Raw genomic sequence first — 22,076 nt, 5'->3', positions numbered from 1 at the left:
TCTTTGGTCTGGTGGAACTACTGTCCCCATTTTTTTCTTGCTGTTTCTACTCTTTAGCAACTCTTGCTCCTGCCTTAAAAATCACGATGGCTTAGTTTTTCTCTCCAATCTGTCTAATTTATAATTAATTAAATTTATTGTACAATAAATTTTACAGAGAGCCAGACTGTTATAGTGATTAGGGTACTGGACTAGAAACCAGGAACTTGCGAGTTCTAATTCTGCCTTATTACACCCAATTGGGCGACCTTTGGGCCAGTCATTCAACCCTTAGGAAGATATGGTAAACCATTTTTTTTTTAAATAAAGTTTTATTTGGGTTTTCACACATACAAAATACAAGTAAACATTTCTGAAATCTTGCCAAGAAAACTGCAGAGATGTATCCAGAGAGTAGGAAGTATCACTGACACAAAGACTTAAAACACAATAATGGATATGTATAACCTACTGGTACATACTCATTCTTTCACATAGTTGGATAGATTGCTTTGTGTTATGTGAATCTCTGATCATAGATATGTCCAAACAAGCTAAGAAGCTTTAAGATAATTTTATCCATTCATGTGGTTAACTTACAAATCATGGTCTGCTAAGGTGCATTCAACCATATTTTTGAATTTGTGCATAACATGTTTTCTTCCTAGCATAACGATGTGTCAAGTGGAGTGACTGTTCTTCAGTCACAGATTAAGCTAGGATTCTTGGCTTAGTTTCATGTGCAAATTCAGAATTCAGAACAAATGAGAAAGGGCTTTACTACAGTTCTCAATCTTCCAGATGTAATCAACTTTAATTCCCATGCCATGAGTCCCTGGGCTAAATATTCTGGAAGATGAAATTAAATGCAACTGGAGGGTGCCATATCAATACTAAGGACTTCATTGAAAAATAGAATAATTATACTTTGAAATAACAATACTAATTTGGTTGAATTGAGAAAGGCAGTCCCCATCATCTGAAGACCTGGCTGGTTGGCGCCCTGATGGGGGAGTTCCACATTGGAGGTGGCTACTGGACTAACAGCTGACCCAATCTCCTCCCCCTTCCCCATGCATCCTGCTCCTTCCCTGCTCATCTTTTAATTTATATTGCTACCCTTATTTGACAATTGTTTACATTTTAAAATAATTCTACGGTCTATTGCTGCCAACAAAATTGACGGCAAATTTAATCATAAATAAATTTTAGAAGAAAGCAAAAAGAAAATTCCAAATATAGGAATACATTGTACTGGAAATTGCTAATTAGAACAAGTAGGCAATAGTGTGCCAAGCCCTTCAAATACATTGGACTATGACATCCATCAATCGTGGGATTATAATACACAGTTTCCAATTTAGATGAAAAAGGAGCAATATGAAGTTGAGAAGCAAATTGCAACAGTAGCAGGAGGATTAAAGAGTGATTTTTGATAAGACATGATAAGGACACTAATAATGGAACTTAACACCTGCAATACCAGTTTGACAAAATTCCAACAAATAAACCACTAAGTCTTTAAGTGACATACTGCTGGGGATTAAAAAAAAAATCAAGATTGTATAAAATAGACAAAACAGTAAAATTGCTATTGAAGTTTCCATATGTCTATTTAAATCAGATGAGAAATTTGTGTAATATTAAAACTTGTCTGTACGTCGGCAAGAAAAAGAGGAAATCAAAATATCAATATGAAGCAATTTTTTATTAGATCAAACAAGACAAACTTTTTAAGATTCTAGACCAGTGATCTCTTTGTTGTGGTGTGCTGAAAGCGTGCACATGCCAGCACTCACAATGCAATATGCCCCCTGTGCATGTGTGCACAATTCCCCGCCTTGCCCCCTTACCTGCACTGCACATGTGCACGCCTCCCAGCTGACTTTCTACCCATTTGAGGCCATTTTCGTCCTCCCTCAAAACAGGCCTTCCAAAAAAAAACCGGAAGTGCCCGTTTGCAGTGTACGGAGGGTTTCTGGAGCCCAGGGGAGACTGTTTTCACCTTCCTGGGGGTTCAAGAGAAGCCTCTGCAGCCTCAAGAGGCCGAAAAATGGGCCTTCTGGAAATAACAGAAGTGCCCATTTTCAGATGGTTCTGGAGCCCGGGGAGACCGTTTTCACCCTCCTGGGGGCTTGAGGTAAGCCTCTGCAGCCACGGGAGGCTGAAAATGGGCCTGTTTTGGCACTTCCAGTATTTCCGGAAGGCCCATTTTTTGGCCTTCTGCAGAGGCTTCCCTCAAGCCCCCAGGAGGGCAAAAGTAGCCTCAAATGGGCCGAAAATAAGCTGGGAGGCGTGCACATGCACAGCGCCAGTAAGTTTGGCTGGGGCTCACATGCCCACACAAATGGCTTTGCATGCCACCTGTGGCACGCATCCATAGGTTCGCCATCACAGTTCCAGGCAGTATATAGGCCCCAAACCAGAAGCCTGGCAGGAGGAGAGAAACATTAACTCAAAAATTCCAGGCTGCATTTCAATTCTCATTGTTCAGCTTTTCATAGGAAAGACAAAATATCGTTCTGCTGTAGAAGAATCAAAAAGTAGTTGAATGATATCGGACAACATTGTAGTATAGTACAGTATAGCTAGTTTCTAAACCGTATCCATCTTTCCTTCCCATTTTCGCAGCTGCTCCAAAAATTGTTGCTGTTGTAGAGAATCTGAAATCCTTAAGTCTGGTTCATTATCATTTAATGATGATGCCCCATGACTTTTGCCCAGTTCACAAAGAGTTTCTAAAACCTTGGGAATTACCTAGGTATGAAGGTGAGATGAGGGAGGGAGAGAGAGAAAGAGAGAGAGAGAGAGAGAAGAAGGGAGGGAGGGAGGAAGAGAGAGAAAAACTTGCTTATATTCAATTATTTACATTTTATTCATCTGTACTAAATCATCTAATGAAGGTGGTCATTTCTGAAATCTGCAATTGTAGAAAGTTTCAGTGTGAAATCTCATCTTGATGTGCACACATTGAACCATGGCTTGTTGAATAAGTCAAAAGGAGTTAGTGTCATACAATATTCCAGTTTAGTAATGTACCATATGTGGCCCTCCAACCTTTGGCTAAGTCTTAAAGGCACTGTTTCAGAAATGTTACATTGTTTTCCGAATGTAAACATTTGGGTTCTAAATTTTAATGTGACAGGAGAAAACAGTAAATAGTAAATATAAATATCACAGAGCTGTGATAGCCAGTAAACTGTAGGTTAGGATTATTGTATTTGGATAGCATATTAAGCCATAAATTAGAAATATATTCTGCTTTAATATGTCTGAATCTAGCTACTCTAAAAGCAAGTCTAGTTTCTATGACTTCTGCTAGTGCCTTGAGGTGAGGAATGGGGAAGTTTTGGCTTGCTAGATTCTGTTTTTCAGCTTGCTTCAATCCCAGCCAATACAGCTAATTGCTCAAGATGTGAGATATTGTCAACATTCAAAAGGCCACTGGGTCACCACCCTGTTTACTTCCCAGCTTAGATCACTGCACTGCAACAACTGTTGTGGTCTTTGAAGAATGGACAACTTTGTTTACTTTCCTTAGAAAGATGGAAGGGATTAATGAACAAGTAGCTGAGACAAGGGAGGGGAGAAAAACCCAATCAGAACGTAGGAATGAATAACATGAGAGGGAGGAGAGATTTAAAGAAAAGCTGCTTCATTAGCAGCCAAAAGAACAAAACTGTTTTGGAAGCACTTTGGAAACAACCATCTTTTCTGAGACTCGCTTTAACTTATCCCTACAAAGACAATCCTTTCCCTTTCATAGTTTTGCTGATAGCTGAGAAAAAGTCAGACTTGCTTCTTCCATCCTTCCAAATCTATCGTGAACATTAAGCAGATGTGGGATTTATATACAGTGCAATGTCTATTGTGTTGTGTAAATCAAGCCATCTTGCACTTCTTAGGTTATGGGTAAAGAAATTATACCTCGGTATATGAAATATGTGAAGAAAATCTGAGTGGATGCTAAGAATCAACGCTGATCTATAATTACAATGTGTGAATCAAATCACTGAATCAGTTAATAGCAAACAGTAAATATGCCCTTTTGATCAAGTGCAGGAACCTCAGTTCAAGGCTAAACTATATATTCTTCTGCACTTAGAGAAACAGGTTAACTTGGTTACTGTAAGTACAGAAATAGTCAATTCTTCCTTAATCTGTATCTCAACTGACTCACAGATAAATAGAAAAGACAAGTTTCATTTTCACTGTAGAACTAATCTTGGCAAAAAGAACAACTCTGAAATCGTATCTTTGGTTATTAGAAAGCATATCTCTAAATCAATTTCAATTCCACAGGTTTTATTTATTTATTCGGTTTGTGTCCTTTCTATTTATTAAGTGCTCAAACCAGCAAACAACAATCACAATAATTTGAACCATCATAATGAAAACCATTTAATAGTTAAATAGCTAAAAAAGTGTATTGCTTTGTCAAGGTGGAGGTGCTAAATGCAATTCCCAGCACAGAACATTTCATAGGTCCTACTACTGAAGTCTGCTATTTTTTATTTAAATTATAGAAAATGTGGTTTATGTCACATCATTTTGGGTTTATGTGTCCAATTTATTTTACAGCTGCACAAAAGTCTATTTCCTTGGGAGACAAGGAGAATGAGAAATGCATACTGGGAAAATGTACATATATATATATACATCTAACGAACTTTAGGACAAGAACTTACTTGTACCATGATCAGTTTTTTCTTCCAGACACAATTGGAGTCAGGCCATTCTTCCCCGAAGCATAACCACCAATTGTAATTAGGACAACCATTGCGTCCTTCCATGTACCCAATTAAATCTGAGGGAAGAAAGAGACAGGTGGATGGGATTTTTTTCTTGTATTTGGTTACCTCACCACAGGAAAATATAATACCCACTCCCCAATTAGTGGATGCACATGGTGAGAAAGCTGTATGTCTACTACCAAGGATGCCTCAAGTTTAACAAAAAGGGAGCAGTGAAATCCCCAAAATTTAGAATCAATATACAGGGAGTCCTCAACTTATAACTATTTGTTTAGTGACCATTTGAAGCACTGAAAAAAAGTAGCTTATCACTGTTTTTTGATACTTAAGACCATTGCAACATGGCCATGGTCACATGACCAAAATTAGGGCACCTGACAACTGGCATGTATTTATGACACTTGCATTGTCCCAGGGCCATGTTGATCCCGTTTGTAACCTTCCAGCTGGCTTCTAACATGCCAAGTCAATAGGGGAAGTCAGATTATCTGAATGATTGCACGGTTCATTTAACAATTACAATGATTCACCTAATAACTGGGGCAAAATAGGTTGTAAAATGGAACCAAACTGCCTTGGTTAACAACAGAAATTTTGGACTCCACTGTAGACGTAAGTCAAAGACAACCTATAGTGGCCATTTTGCACGTTTTAATTTAATGAAAACTTATGGGTTCCCATAGATAGTTCAATTATCTGTGGACCACAGATCTAGAAAAAGCATGGCAAAAACAGGGACACACTGTAAGTCAGAGGTAAATAGCCTGAGTATGCCCCCTAAGCAATCATAAAAACCCATAATGGTTCTTCTTAGTGTGTGAATCATAATTGAAATGTTATGCACAAATACAGTCTGATTGCATATTTGTGTGTAGAAAGAAGGAGAAAATGGGAAACCTCACTCGCACATAACATATTAACTACACGAATTTCCAGATGTTTAAGCTGGTTTCAGAAAGGATTGTGGCACTTGTGACCACACTGCAAATCTACACTGGATCATGGAAAAATCTCAAGAATATCAAAAGATCATCTACATGTGCTTTAATGACTATAAATCTTTCAATTGTATTGATTACAGCAAACTATAGAGTCGTAAAAGACATGAGAATGTTAATGCATCTGGTCAAGTTGGTGCAGTCACTGTACCCACTCAATTCAGAAAGCCACTGTATAGAAATTGTTTCAAGGTAGAGAATGGAATGCAGAAAGGTGGTATTCTTTTGGATTTCTTATTCAATCTGTATGCCAAAGTGATCATAAAGAAGCTGAAACTTTAAAAATCAAAAATTTGAGTAACGATTGGAGGAAAATCAATGATCTTCAATATTTTGATGACACACCTCTCAGAAATCAAAGGTCTGAAATATCAAATCAAAAGATGAGAAATGAAAGCAAGACTCTTCCTGAATCAGAATTTCTGTTGTTGTTAAGATGGTTATTGAATGAACTGCACCCAATTTATAACCTATTTTGCTATGTTGTTAGAGAAATGACTGCAGTTGTTAAATGGCCATTAAGCTTCCCCCATTGACTTTGCTTGCAGTTGGCTTTGAAGCCAACTGGGAAAGTCACAAATGGCATTCAGATGACTCCAGGATATTGCAACTGTTCTAAATTCATGCCAGTTGCCAAGCACCTGAATTTTTATCACATAACTGTGGGGGTGCATTGTTGTTAAGTGTGAAGATTGGTTATAAGTTACTTTTTCCCTTTAACTTTGGTCACTAAATGGATGAATGTAAGTCGAGGATTATCTGTAGTGATTTTAAATTAAATTCAGGTTTCTGAAAGTTTGGGCTGGATTGCACCTGGAAAGTATGTGTAATTTTCAAGAGAGGGAGGGAAACTTGAGGCAGATTTGGAGGCCTTCTAATAATTGTACACAGTTCAGGGGTGGCGTCTGTACAAAATACTTGCAGAAGGCTGCCTGACTCAATTTCTGGCAGCTTGAGTTAAAAAAAAGATGAAAAAACCCAAAAAGACTACATGAAAACTGAATGAAACCAAACCATAGTTTGACTTTATAAGCATTAATATTGAGTTCTTCAAAAAGGATTCTAAAGGACAAGATTGCTTTCCTTCATGCCCAAAGCCAAGTTTCTTTTTTTCATTATGCACTTTCCTCTTTTTTATTGGATGAGAATCAAATGGACTTCTGAATAGAGAAGATGTTTGCTTATATCCTATTATATTACATTAGGCAGAATGTTTTTCTTCTAAATTGATTCCCCGGTCTGTTTGCAGGAAGAAATCAAAAGTGCCGTGTTCTAACCTGTCAATCTTTGATTATTGCCTGAGCCACATGGATTATATGCCATCAAGTCTGGGTTTACTCTTAACAGCCACACAAATCACTCCAGGACAAGCTACGTATATTATTTGGGAATTTAAATAATTTGTTCATTCCAGGCTCTTTTAGTAGCAAAAGCTCAATGAACCCTTGGATAAATGTTTAGTAGTTACTTTAGCACAAGTAAAATTAACGGACATCTGAAGTAGCATTCTTAGAATTGGGTAAAAACCACCTTAGCATACCTGATACGAAAAGCTGCAGATTGAAAATGGGAACAAACTGTTCCTTTAGTAGGTTTCCATGCTGTATGCCATCTTCCGGAATTTCAGATTGGCTCCAGTAGACATGGCAAGTACCTGTGCGCATGCCCCACAGTTGGTTTTCCTCGATGCGGAGAAGCACACCTGGAGACACTCCTTTGAGAAGGCGAAGTGTGTACTCTGCTTGCAGCTTATCATTCAAAATGCTAGGGTCAGGCAATGATACATCTGTCAAATCAAGATAATTGCCACAGGCACCAGGAGGCACAAAGCACAGGCCTCGGGAGTTCACTTTATCGATCACTTTATGTAACACCTGACGACCTCGATAAAAAGTCCGAACCTCAAAATCTGTCTCTAAAAAGAAGGAAATCCACATTCTCAGGGTACAGACAGTACTTTTTATTAGTTCACACACAAACACACAAAACTTTTACTGCTGTAAATAACCACTAATACAGTACACTTGTGCCAAAGAATACTGAATGTGATTCTAAATTGCAACTTACAGCACTATTCAGTACTGGCTATGCTGACTGGTTAATTCAGCCATACCTACAGAGCCAGGGGTTTTCCAGTTTCTTAAGATATCAAAATTCTCTTACCAAGTTTTCCACAACTATCCTGCAGGAGGACTTAGTATTTCCACTAGATTCAGGAAACTTACGAAATGGAGTTGTTATCAGTTGTTCCAATGGTGACTTCATGGCAATAGGTGAATACAATTCTAAACTGGATGAAGGTGGGTTTCCATAGCCAATTGTATTTTCTGCTGCCATTCCTGAATATGGAACTTTACAAAACAATATATATATATATATATTAAGAAACTAAAACTGATGGGTTTATAACTAGAAACTTAAGTATGGAGATTTGGAAGCTGAGGAATAACAATTTTTGCACTCATCTCTCCCCCATCCCTCATCACCTAAGCTCTTGTCTCAATATAAATTCTGTATCACTATGTTTACTCTAGGCATTTCATGAAGTGAGCTGTATCTCATGATAGATAATATTTTTTTTATAAATTTTGGGTGAAAAAATGCTGCTAGATTCTTTCTGATTTAATGCATCTAGGATTTAAACCTTGAGAGAGCAAGCAGATTTTAGTCTAGTGGAACTGAAGCTTGAAAGTTTGTTTCTGACTATCACAATCCTCATTCTTCACCAGAACGGCATTCCAGTCCCCAACCCAGTTCTTGTCTTTCTTCCAACTGTCATTCACGTTTCTCGGTAATTTAGAAAACAAGAACAATTTATATTTTGTGAAAGCACCTAATCATCATTCCTCCTGAAAGATAAATTCTGTGTATTTCATATTATTATTATTATTATTATTATTATTATTATTATTATTATTATTATTATTATTATTATTATTATTATTATTATTATTATTATTTTATAATATCTAGATTGGCACATGATGCTTACATGATAAGGTTTTGGTTCACTCAGCATTAAAGCATAAAATGTAGTTTTCAAAGTTCAAAACTGAGTTTATTGTCTATGAAATGGTATGGTTCTTTTGGCTTTAGGTTATTATTCTGTGTGAATGGAACTTCTCTAACCACAAGACAATCAAGAATTTCCCCTACATTCAGGAAGCTTACCAAATTCATTGGTTCCCACGGTTGGTTCCAATGGAGTCATTGGTGTTGTAGAACTATCCAGATCCAATTTGGATAGAGTTTGATACCATATTGGAGAGTCTTCTTCTAGGGCCAAAAATGAAGTATTGTAGAAGCAGAGAGACATAACAAAAACTTCAAACCCAAACAAGAAATAATTTGGACTTTTTCAAAATACAAAATAACCTCATCTGCTCCCCCCTTTTGACCATTCCTCAAACAGCAGCCTATCTTTTGATCTCCATTTACCATTTTATTTTAAAGACATTTAAGAACAAGACTAAAAAAGGAGAAAAAACTGAGCTGTACAAATTACAAACATTACATAATTAGTTACAAAATCTTAATTAACAATATTTGTTATTTTTAACATTTAATTGATACAATATATGTTATTTTGCATCATGTTGGCACTTTAAAAACTATAATTAAAATCAAGTCAGAAATTAAGAAAAACAGCCAATGTAAGGAACACTAGTCAAAATAATGATTTCTAGCTATAGGTAGTCCTTGATTTATGACCACAATTGAGCCCAAAATGTCTGTTGTTAAGGGAGATGGTTGTTAAATGAGTTTTGCCCCATTTTACAACTCTTGTCACAGTTGTTACATTAGTAACAAGGTTGTAAAGTGAATATGGTTTCCCCATTGACTTTGTCAAATCGCAAAAGGTGACCATATAACCCTGGGACCCTGCAATTGTCATAAATATGAGCCAGTTGCCAAGTGTCTGCATTTTAATCAGATGACCTTGGGGATGCTGCAGCAGTCATAAGCATGAAAAATGGTTATAAGTCATTTTTTGTAACTTTCAATGGTCATTAAACAAATGACTGTAAGTCGAGGGCTAATCTGAAGCAGTCTGAAGTTTATATTGTAGAGCTTTAAAATCTTATGTAAGGGAGATCCCAAATACTAGATAGAATATAGCAGAAGTCTATGTGCAAATTATACTTCATAAATGGTTCTCACATTAATGTCAAACTTTAAATAGGAAGTTATTTTGACATTTGATTGCTTATTGTACCCTATGACTATTATTAAGTGTTGTAGCTTATGATTCTTAACTCTTGATGAATGTATCTTTTCTTTTATGTACACTGAGAGCATTTGCACCAAGACAAATTCCTTGTGTGTCCAATCACTTAGCCAATAAAAAATTCTATTCTATTCTATTCTATTCTATTCTATTCTATTCTATTCTATTCTATTCTATTCTATTCTATTCTATTCTATTCATTAATACATACACCCAATAACCCTTGGTTTGTGGCTACCCAAGAAGGAACTGAGTCACTTCCATTACTTTCCAATGGAAAGTATAAAATGTACTAGTGGGTGTTATCACATATAAAGTCAATTCAGTATTTTTCTTAGGAACGTAAAGTTTAGATATGTTGGTGAGAAAGAAAAGTCAATATTTTAAATTTGTTTCATTTTTTGGTGTAGAATCTGCCAAAATTGCCGGGCTTTATGACACTACTTTCAAATATGAAAAAATTCTCCAACTGATTATTACATTTTCATCTTAACATTATTCATGTTAGCTATCAGGAATAAAATACCAATAAAACATGTCATACTAATTTTGTAAATAAATTTGTCTTCTATTGATGTTCCCTTTTTTGCCTTTTATATTTAGATTCTGAATGCTTTTAAACATAGAAGTATGTTTAATTTATTCTATTTCTGAATCACATTTCAGTGACTATCTTATATGTATGCCCCAACAGAAGTTCTTTATTTTGTATTATAAGCGTTTCAAAACGTGACCAGGTCTCTAAATGTTCTACTTGGCTTTTGATTTTTTTAAAAACTCATATTACGTTTTTGGCTGCACTGAAATCATTGAAGGAGAATCTCAGATTTTGTTTTAGGTTGTATCTTGTAATCCTTACATATATTATCTCCAATTATTATGTTCATCATCGTGAAAAATTGATATTTAATATGATCCTTTAGATTCCCATTGCTCACCATTATCAAAACTGGAACAATCCAAGGGACTCAGCACATTCTCCTGTGTTTCATCCTGAAGAACAGGAGGAAAGATCAGAAAAAGCATCTAGTCTTGGCATGTCCAACCTATTGGCTTACCTGACCCACACTAAGTGATGAGGAATTGTCATGGGCCATGTATAAAATATATAATATAGTTAATGCATATAAATGCACATCATAATGTGAAAAGTTTACAACCTTATGAGGTCGCATTACTAGCTCTCCAGGACCACATGCAGCCCATGAGCCACAAGTTGGATGCACCTGATCTAGTCCCTTGCCCTCCTCCTCCATCCAGAATGAGATCCAGAGTGACAAAATGTTCTTTTTTTCATTTTCTTTTGACCATTCCAGTATGTAAGCTATGTTGGAAACATTTTCCCGGGACAGAAATGTAGCACATACCAATAAGCACTGCCACTTAAGTGTTAAGCAGAAGAAACACAAAGAAAGGCTTTTGAAAAGTTGTTGTAAACAAGGGGCTAGTTAAATCTTTAAAGATATAAGAAGATACTACAACTTCATTCTGCCAGGAGACAATATGCTATACTGAGTGTTTGAAAAGCTCCAGCAAAGGAAGGGAACCTGATTATCAGGTGAGAGAAAGAACTTACCTGACTAAATGATGAACTCATTCCCTGTGACCTCCTATTTTCAGCTGGAATCAATGGTGCATGAATAACCTCCACAGCTGGATTATTTAGGTCTGTATAAGAAAGTAACAAGCAATTATTTTTTCACTCGGATCCACAATTCCCCATTTTTTAAATTACATTGTCCTTGGTAGATGCTAAGCTTTCTGAGGTTAATTCCTTACTGTCAATATTAACGCTGATTTTATAGACTTTGTGAGGATCTTCAGGGTCAGTGCTCTTATCCTCCACCATCTCAATACCATCTTTTCGGTTCAAAGCAGAGCGGAAGTTCCTTTTCCATTCTGAAGGAGTCCGAGGATCTATTTCTGGGTTGTAAAGGTGTCTAGCAATGGCCCAATCCTAGGCAGAAAGGCAACAGTATAGTCTCCAATCACCATGCCTAGCTTCTCTTCCTACATGTGACAGAGTTCATCCAATAGACCAAAATCTGACCTGCTTCTGTCTCGACTTAGTGCATTTTGTGAATTCAGCCTCTACAATTTATAAGATATAATTTATAATTTGTGATTTGTAGCTTAGTATGCTGGGAAAACCAAGTCATATGATTAAGGAAAGTTTATGCAGCAGCAATTTTCTTCATTTTTAACAAACGATAATAATATTTGCAGTTTTCGTTGCAAAAATATTTTTCTACTTTAGCCACTTTCAGGGATTGTCTTCTGAAAGTGGTTAAAACATATGGCTCAGTAATCAAATGCCTTTTAAAGGTGTAGAGAATATGGAAAAAAAGCTTGATGGAGATAAGATCAACTCCATAAGAGGCAGATAATATTAGGAAGTAGCTTAGACAAACACCTCCTGAATTCACTGAACCATAAGTAGTAGAAAGAAGTACAATATAATCAGACTTGTGAAATTCTATTATAGCCAGTTTTGTTAGGAATCTGTCCACCAATTAGTTGGGTTGGCAATATATAAACCAACAATGTATGTTTGTAGCTTTAAGAAAAAATCACTGTATTGATTTATACCAGCGGTCGCCAACCGGTGGGCTACGGCCCACTGGGCTGTGAGAAAATTTTGGTGGGCCACAGAAAAATCTCACCCCCAGAGCACCCCCACAAAGGCTGCACCGCCCACATGGCCCACCGGAACCCTCCCCACCCACTTACTCCTTACCCGGTAAACTTGCCTGCTAAATTGCTTCCTTTTTCCAACCATCATCTGTTCTGCTGTGCCGGGAGATTTAGATTAGCTAGGAAGCATGAAATGGTTGGATTTTTTGCTTTCTAGCTAGTCTTTAGATCTTTGGCTCAGCACAGCCGAACCTCCCTTAGGACTGAAGGTTTGCTTGCAAGTAAATTCAGTGCAGACTCACGGCAAGCAAATTTGAGAGATTGAGATAGCTGATGGCAGATAGATAGATCTCTGAATGAATCTGTGATTCTGTAAGCAACTCAATCTGCCTGCCTGCTTTGCCTGATTTTGGGTAAAAGTTGCTCTTTTTTAAATAAAAAATTCAATATTTACATGCATGGTGTGTTGTGAGTTAATTTTGGGAGTTTGCTTGCTAGCAAATTTTATGAGTTTGCTTGCAAGCAAATTTTATGTGACAGACTGAGCTAGCCAATGGCAGATAGATAGATCTCCGAGTGAATCTGTGATTCTGTGAGCAACTCAATCTACCTGCTTTGCCTGATTTTCAGTAAAAGTGGCTCTTTTTTATAAACAATTCAATATTTATATAAATATTTATAATATTTACATACAAGCCATGCCCAGCCAGTCACATGACCACCACGCCACACCCACAAATTAGGCCATGCCCACAGAACCAGTTAGTGGTCCCTGGGATCTAAAACCCTGAGGTCCAAAAGGTTGGCGACCCAATTTATACTATATTCCGACTGGTTGATTATATTGCAAATTACCATAAGAGGGAGCTAGAGATCATAGCTTGCTCTCTCTGACATTCTGTCTCTCTGACATTCTGTTTCTCTGACATTCTATTGCTGTCTAAGGTTCTCTGTTGTATTTATGCTGTACTTATACTTTGATATTTTTGTTTACTGTAAATGACAAAGGCAACTGGTAAGAACTTTGCAATTGGATATTCTTTGGACTGTAAAATGTATATGACCTGGACCATTTATTGGACTGTGCTATTTCTTAAAGTAAATTTTAACTCAATTTAGTGTATCTGTGTGTGGCTGGATAATTATTCATAACTATTCTCATAAACGTTTCTATGTGCATATACTTGTTATTCAAGGGTTATTCTATACATATCATAACATTGGTTATGGGCCCAGAGAGATATTGAGAATCAGTGTGAATATACAGTTTCATATTCAGACAGCTGATTGCGGTATATTGTTAAACTACCAATGGCACAAGAACAGTCAACCAGTATATCCCTGATAACCCGGTTGGATGGAACAAACTATGTTTCCTGGTCTATGAAGTGCAGCCTACTTCTGCATAAAGACGGATTATGGACTGTAGTTAATAGTCCACCAGATGTAACAGCTTAGGACCCACTGAATGATGAAGATGAAAAGAAAATAGCTGACTTTAACCGGGATAATGAAAAGGCTCTTAGTACCCTGTTTCTCCAACAATACGGCCTCCCCCAATAGGAAGTCCCAGCATGTTTTCTAGGCATGAAATGAAATTAAGCCCCTCCCCCAAATTAAGGCCTATATTAAAACATGCGAAATGGGGGGGGAATGGTGGGGGGGGACTTACCATTAGGAAGTACTTTTGTTGCACACCCGGATATGGTGCTGCCTGCGTTGACCCCGATACGAAGTGCCCCACCAACGCCGAGGTCAACATCCAAGCCGTCGCTGCCCGCCCGCCCAAAGATGCAAGGGGGGGGGATTAAGTCACCCCCGAAAAGACAGCCTAGCCATTTTTTCGAGGCTCAAAAAAAAATAAGACCCGGCCTTATTATATGAGAAACACGGTATAATTGGACTGACACTGAGTGATCAGCAGTTAGTCCATATTCATGGTGAAGAATCTGCTGCTAGGTGTTGGGACATTTTGAAGATGTTCGAGATAGTGTGGGTACACACATATACCTTACACGTAAACTGTTTCGAGCCCGTCTTATAAAAGGTGCGATATGTTAGCTCATTTGGAGTTTATGAAAAGGACTTTATAAGAGCTACAAGAAAAGGAGCTGATTTTCTTGGAGTTGCATCAAGTTTACATCATTCTTTCTTCTTTGGATGAAACTTATGATGATTATGTGTCTTCACTGGAAGTTTTAAACAGAGATGAACTTACATTGACTGGCATAACTGGAAGACTGTTAGAAGAGTCAAGAAGAAGGCAAGATAGAAATCAACTGAGAGAAAGACAACCACAGGAAGAAAAACTGTCTTCAACTGCCTATATTGTTAGGAAATGTTTTTCTTGTGGGGCTAAAGGTCATATAGCCAGATACTGTAAAAAGGGTAAGAAACAGAATGCTATTAATATACAGAGAGCTTATAAAGATGCTAGTTTAGCCATATCAAGTACAACTATAACTGTAAACCATGATATATGGGTAGTTGACAGTGGAGCATCACAGTGTATAACTAAAAGTAAAGAGAGGCTTGTTAACATGACAAAGAGTAAACAGCATGTATCATTGGCTAATGGATGGAAATTGAGAGCATCTGGAGAAGGTACTGCATATTGTTCATGTATTAATGCACGTTTACCAATGTTATATGTACCTAGACTAATATTTAACTTGCTATCTGTAAGAGCAATAGTAAAAGCAGGATTTGTTGTAACCTTTCAGGGAGATAAATGTTTAATTGAAAAACAGGGTAAAAGCGTTACTGCAAGATTTATTATACATGATAATCCATTAATGAATGCTAACTCAGTTTATGAGAATAAAAGGCTTCATGATGAATGTATTCATCTGCTCCATAGATGTATGGGGCATATACATTTCAAAATGCTAAAGAAAACTGTTGAGTTATCTAATGGTATAAAATTAAAACCTTGTACAAAGTATTTAAATTGCAATGTTTGCAATCAAGAAAAAAGCAAGGTAACTCCTGCAAATAGGGTAAATGGATTCAAAACCAGTGAACCATTAGAGGTTGTTTTTGCTGATATTATTGGACCTAAGAAACCTAATTTAGGTGGAGCCTGTTACATATTAAGTATAATTGATCATTTTTCCAGATATGGTTTGTTATTTAATGAAAACGAAAATAGAAACATACCAGCATTTTGTAAACTGGCTAAAATTTGCTGAAAGGAAAAAAACAGAAAGTTATTAGCTTAGTAACAGATAATGGTACTGAATTTACCAATAGAAAATTTGAAGCCATGTTACAGAAAGCTGACATCGAACATAAGCATTCTGCTCCTTATAGACCATAACGTAACTCATATATTGAACGTACAGGACAAACATTACAGGCTATGGCTAGGACTATGATTTCAGATTCTGGTTTATCAGAGAAACTTTGGAGTGAAGCAATAATGTGTGCTAACCATGTTTTGAATAATGTAGTGAATTCAATGACTGGTGAATTACCATTTACTCGTTGGAATGGAAAAAAGCCAGATCTCAATTATTTACATACATTTGGAAACCCAGCATGGGTTCATATTCCCACGCAAGTAAGGCAAAAGGGACAACATAGAGTGAGAAAATTATATTTTGTAGGTTATGAAGCTAATCATAGATCATTTAGATTTTGGGAGCCAGGTACTACTGATGTGTATTGCAGTGCAAGTGCTAAATTTCTGGAGCATGTTGGCTGGAGAAAGCTTGAAAAGGAATATAATAAGGTACAGGATAGTGTTGTTGTTGAGACTCCATTGTTTACAGATAATCCTGATAATAATATTGATGATAAGATGGTGGAGGAATCCTCAATGGAGGAATCCTCAATAGAAGAACCCTCTATGACTGTAAAAGACGAGGATTTGATAGGGGAGGTAAAGGAAGAGGACATGCCAACAACATGTACTGAGTTGCCCAGGAGGTCAACTAGGGGGAGATGTCCACCTGACAGATTTCAAGCAAGCATTGTATGTCAGGGTAAGACAGAACCTTCTAACTTCAATGAAATAAAACTGTATCCTACAAAGGATCAGGTAGCTTGGCAGGAAGCTATGAATAGGGAGTTAAAATCGTTAAAGGATTGAGAGGTGTATGTGGATGTAAAGTTACCACCAGGCGAGTGTGCAATAGGTTGCAAATGGGTGTATAAAATAAAGACTGGTATGGATGGGACTATTACCCATAAAGAAAGATTGGTTGCTCAAGGATTTGCTCAGCGAGATAAGGACTATCATGAAGTGTTTGTACCTAGTCTAAGAGCAAATACATTGAGATCAGCATTATAATATATAATTATTATATAATTATTCATAACTATTCTCATAAACGTTTCCATGTGCATATCCTTGTTACTCAAGGGTTATTCTGTACATATCATAACAAGTTTCAATAAAAGTAGTTTTTTACCTGCAAAATTGTTCAGGTCAAAGTGGGGCTGACCAACGGGCATAGGTGACTAGTACAAGTCACCATGTTATCAATGAGACATGACACTAAGGTGCAGAAAGTGCTGATTATATCATTCACCACGATACAAGTTACTTATCTCCCTTTGGGAATCTCAAAATCTGCAAGATGGCAAGCATGACATAGTGATAGAAGTTCTGCTCCTATTGTGCATGTATTGCATCCCCACAGATATGTGGTTTTGAGCTCCCAGAATTCCCCAGTCAGCATATTCCTGTGACTGAGAAAAACTGTTCTAGCAAATGAATACTTAACCTTTTGGAACCCAAGAGGATCTCTTGTAGTCAAGACAAAAGTGTAATGAAACTTAAATATAATTGATTATATTTCTCACAAGTCACAGCTGAAATTATTTCTCCTTTGTATCACAATAAAAGCTACTGGGTAGCTCAGATGTGCACCTCTGCCACAATACAACATCTTAATGCTTTCTGAGCATGATATCATAGATACAAAACTATTTCTACTCTTACCCATTTGGCTAGGGAATTATGGGAGTCCAATGTATCTCAAGGGCCCCATATTGGGAAAGCTTCCTTTAGGAATACAGCAACACCTGCCAAGGTCCCCAAAGACGTATCGTTTTCATCTACAGTTAAAGGACTCGTCCTCCCTTAAGCATAAAAGCTAGCTGGGTGAATTCAGGCCAGTTATTTTTTCTCAGGCCTGGGTTTCTTGATCTAGTCTACCTTACATAATTAATTAAGAATAAGCAAGGGAGAAAGGGGACGAGAAGCCTCAATAGTAGAGAGCAAGATGTAAAGAAACAAAAGTTTTTTTAGAGATAATGGGTAAACTTTATTGATAAAGGGATTCTAAAGGCACATAAGATTGTTTTTTATATTTGTATTTAGAAATAATTTTAGAAAATTGGAAATAATGTGTAATTTAAAGTGTGATAAAATGTTTAATATAACTTAGTGAAACTTGTCTTAAGAAAAGGGGAACATTTTATGAAATAAGGATTTGAGATATGATGGGGGGGGGGGGAATAATTGTGGAAAATATAAGTATTCCCAAAAGGCATGTTATTTAATTGAAATGGATAAAATGGTTAAGATATAAAGGAGTTGGAGAGAAAGATACAAATGAATGTCAATATTAATTAGATTGTGTTATTTCAGTGGAATTTTTTTTTTTTTTTTGAAAGGAGAGATTTGAAGTAGAAGAAGCAGGAATACCTTAATGAAATAATGATTTAAAATATGTGACGTGGGGGGGAATAATTATGGAAAGTAGGTGCTCCCACAAAAGTATGTTAATTAATTGAAAAGTAATGTGCTAAGTGTTTATGATATAAAAGAATATGAATATTAATGAACAGATTAGTATTGGTATTGATAATATTGTATAATTTTAGAATGTACCAAATAGAATCCCAATGTAAGTTAGGTATTTTATATTAAGTATTATAAATGTAGGGGAAAGAGGTAAAGGCGTCATACTCCAATTAGTGTACAGGAGCTTTTTTTTTTAAAGAAGAAAGATAAATCGATAGCTGGAAATAAACAGACAAAGAATAATAAATATTATGATTTGAATTGAGATGAGATAAATAAAATAAAATTAAGAGAATCTAAGAGAGAGAAGAAGCTATATAAAAAATTGAAAATGGTAATAATGATATGGAATGGCATATAAAATGAATATGAATTTGAGTTGGTGTCTGTACAAAGAGTTTTGACCCGGGATTAAGCAACTTTCAGAAAAGATGTTTTTTTTTTATGTTTATATGTTTTGTGTTCTTATGTGTTTATGTTTGAATGAGTTAATAAAACCTTGGAGAAAGGTTAGAAAAGGACAATGGAGAGAAAGATAGAAGAAAATAAAGCAAGTTAGAAAGGGAAAATATGTGATTGTAGGGAAATGTGTTAATGTTGTAAAACTTTCAAATAATTTTTATAAATTTTTAGAAAAAAGGTTTTATGTTTATCTTGTATGTTTTGTATGCTTTTAAAAATTAATAAAATTTGTTTAAAAAAATAATAATTAATGTATCTGTCCATGTAACCACTAGGTGTCAAGGCTGATTCAAAGCCCACCACCACAACAATACAGAATAATTCAGAGACCCATCAGAAAAAACATAGACTTGCCATCACCAATTGAAGAATGACAGTTTGGTCTAGTAGTTAAAGCACCTGGCTAGAAAGCAAGAGAGCACAAGTTCAAGTTCTGCCTTAGCCATGACCTTGGGCCAGTCACTCTCTCTCAGTCCAATTCATCTTATGAGCAATAAGCTACCAAAAAAGCCAATGCAGTCCTGGGTGGCATCAACAGAGGAATAGCATGAAATCAAGAGAAGTGACAGTACTGTTTTATCCAGCAATAGTGAGGCCAAAATGGAATACTACATCAACTTACGGTCACCATGATACAAAAAAAAAAAATGTTGAAACCCTGGAAAGTGTGCAGAGAAGAGCAACAAGGATGATAAAGGCTTGGGAGGTAAATCAAATGATGAACAATTAAGGGAGCTAGGAATGTCCAACCTATGGAATAAAAGGATTAGGTGACAATTCTCTTCCAGTACTTGAAGGGCTGTCAAAGAGAAGAGGGGGTTGATTTATTTTCCAAAGCACCAGAAGGCAGGACAAGAAGCAATGGACCGGAAGATCGTTAAAGAGAGATCCAAGTTTGATGTAAGGAGAAATTTTCTGACAATGAGAACAATTAATCACATGGGAGGTAACACACATCTATCAGAGGAAGAAATCTCCACAAGCTTACCTCAAAGATCTGAAAATCCCTTGGGTTAGTGCTCTGCCGTGAGGCATGCTTCCATGGCACTCGGAAAAGTGTTTTTTCTGAGTTGAGCCAGGACACACCTGGGTATCGCTGGTTGTTCAATTGCTCTATCAGCCAGGGCACAAGGAGAGGCTTCTGAGTACCCATTGGAGATATACAGATGTGCTGTCAGTTCAAATCTGTGGGGAAAGAACTGAATCATAAACACAATGCACTGGGGAAATGTGGAAAAATGCTCTTGGTGCATGGAGAAAAATTTTGGGCATGCAACATCCTGAATTGCTAATCGTGGGGTCCTTGGTCGTCTCTTAGCTTGGTTGTTTTCATGCTGAAATTTCATGAACAAACTATGTAACAACATCAGGGATGTGTACAGATGTGCACTGATGTTACCTATTAGGGTAATGAAATGGCTGCAAAAATATCACCAAACTCTGAGAGCTTGGTGCAAGGACCCCACAGCTACAATTATTCTCTTCTGTTTTTTGCAATCCCTTGCCATGAACGACTACTTCCCCAATCTGCAGCTGCCCAGATGACTAAACCTTCCAGAATTTCACTGTCAGCAGGAGAACTGTAGTCCAAACACAGAGGACAATTGCTTGTGAAAAGCTCTAAGCAACAGCGAGTTTAGGCTGCTTCTCTACTCCTAAACAAGATGCTGATCCTCTTGCAATAACCTTTTTTCATTCACATTTTCCGGACATCTGAACAACCAACTCTCTCATCCATAGCTCTACTATTCTTGAAATTTAAAAAAAAAAAGATGGAATAGTTGCACAAACCTTTGGGCAACCTTCGGCCGCTTCCCGTCTGGAAGTGTGCAGGGGGAGAATTTACTTCGAAGTAAACGTCAGATTGCTCTGTAAATTTTAGAAAGACCACAATGAAGAACTGTTATTTGGTGGGCCTCGCGTATTTTGATTTCAGATCTGGAAGATGGAGAGTACTTGCAGGAGACTTCGGCACCTTTATCATCGGGGTAAAGACAGCTTGAGCGCCTTCCCGAACTCCGAGGGTCCCCCTCCCCAATGAAGTACTCACCTCTTTCTCTACGGGATCTCTGCTTCGATCGAGCGGTTAAAAAACAAACAAAGAGGTTACAAGCTCCCCTCTCCCCGTCACACACTTAGTTTCGATTTCCTGGCTCAGAAACCTTCAATTGGGCACGCCTCCTCCGAGGGTTTTTTTTTTTTTTCCCCTTACGTCTGAAGAAACCACCTATCAGGGAGGCAGTTCCCCCCTTTTTTTCTTTTTCTTTTAGGAAAGCAATATTTCGCTAGCCAGAAACCCGTGGTGAGAAGAATCTAAGAAATCGTGCCGATTGGAGTAGACGGAGACCTGGATAAACGTCATTTCCCGGTGCCAGTTTGGGGAAAGCTGTGAGAAATTGCCTAGGAATTTTAGAGGAGGGGATGGGCTTCCAGAATAACTCCCAAGTGTGAAATGGGTGCATAACGCTGCTAATTTTCTTCCCAAAGAAAACGAATAGCCACCTCTGCAACACTGCAAGGGGAGGTACTATCTTGCTAAAAAGAGAGTCTTGGAGGAGCCTGGACCACCTGCCTGCCTGGATGTATATTTGGCCAAGCTAGCTGAGGCATTGCATGAGCATCTAGTGGGCATCAGCGTGGGCAGCTAAAAGCAATACATGAGCAAGGATTAATACTGGTGGGTTCCTATTCTCATTTGAATGGCCTCAAAAGAACAGCTACTGGCAACCTCCATTGGGGTGCTGTCATATTCATGAAAGACCCTCCCACCTCCAGGATTCTGCAGGTGTCATTGTAATGGAGCTGGGAATGACTTGGATCAGTGGTCCCCAACCTTTTTTGTACCCGGGACCAGTTTCACGCAGAAACACTTTTTCAAGGACCGGGTAGGGGCCAGCCATCAGCCAGCCGTCCCCCGCTTCTCCCCGCCACCTTCAACTCCTCCTTTGTACCTTCTTGCAGTCGATGGTTTTTTGGGCTCTTTCTTAATCTCCTCCTGAGTAACGCGAGACTCCACCGACATCGGGACGGCTCTTCGTTCGAAGCCACCCCTCCACTTCGACGAAACTAAGGCGCGAGGATTCCTTCAGCACCCAAACTCCGCTTTCCAACCGACGACTGACAAGCTCACCCGGAAGCACTTTCTCAAGCACCGTCGAAACAAGATGGTGGCGCCCAAGCAAACATTCTTTGCGGCCCGGTACAAAATGATCCACGGACCGGTACCGGTCCGGGGCCCGGTGGTTGGGGACCCCTGACTTGGATGA

General features: G+C 37.7%; 1 protein-coding gene across 4 annotated transcripts; it reads right to left on the bottom strand.

Annotated features, from left to right (window-relative positions):
- Window positions 1-1,668: 1,668 nt before the first annotated feature.
- On the bottom strand, window positions 1,669-21,148 carry IRF3 (interferon regulatory factor 3). 4 transcript variants are annotated; one of them, XM_026669639.2, is made up of 11 exons: window positions 20,861-21,148; window positions 20,602-20,679; window positions 19,799-19,995; window positions 11,739-11,916; window positions 11,536-11,627; window positions 10,898-10,952; window positions 8,903-9,007; window positions 7,957-8,082; window positions 7,272-7,646; window positions 4,668-4,786; window positions 1,669-2,736 (listed from the first exon to the last, which is right to left on the bottom strand). In XM_026669639.2, the coding sequence occupies exons 3-11, from the start codon at window positions 19,961-19,963 to the stop codon at window positions 2,575-2,577; spliced, it is 1,377 nt and encodes a 458-aa protein (XP_026525424.1). In that variant the 5' UTR covers window positions 19,964-19,995; window positions 20,602-20,679; window positions 20,861-21,148; the 3' UTR covers window positions 1,669-2,574. The 4 variants fall into 4 exon arrangements, with proteins under 4 accessions (XP_026525424.1, XP_026525425.1, XP_026525429.1 ...); XM_026669640.2 differs by having other exon boundaries at window positions 8,903-9,004; window positions 20,861-21,147; XM_026669644.2 differs by having other exon boundaries at window positions 7,957-8,070; window positions 8,903-9,004; window positions 20,861-21,135.
- Window positions 21,149-22,076: the final 928 nt, after the last annotated feature.

The sequence above is a fragment of the Notechis scutatus genome, chromosome Z, assembly GCF_049901735.1.
Source record: "Notechis scutatus isolate UNSWTSFEM ecotype Mainland chromosome Z, rNotScu1.2, whole genome shotgun sequence".
NCBI lineage: Eukaryota > Metazoa > Chordata > Lepidosauria > Squamata > Elapidae > Notechis > Notechis scutatus.
This window is presented reverse-complemented; position numbering and strand designations above follow the sequence as displayed.

What these genes read in the sequence shown, in the direction of transcription:
- IRF3 (XM_026669639.2), bottom strand. Translation starts at nt 19,963, where the DNA reads ATGGGTACTCAGAAGCCTCTCCTTGTGCCCTGGCTGATAGAGCAATTG. An exon ending in TGAGTTCATCATTTAGTCAG is followed by an intron (nt 10,953 to 11,535) that starts GTAAGTTCTTTC and finishes CCTGTTCTTCAG; the next exon opens with GATGAAACACAGGAGAATGT. An exon ending in TTGTTCCAGTTTTGATAATG is followed by an intron (nt 9,008 to 10,897) that starts GTGAGCAATGGG and finishes TTTTGGCCCTAG; the next exon opens with AAGAAGACTCTCCAATATGG.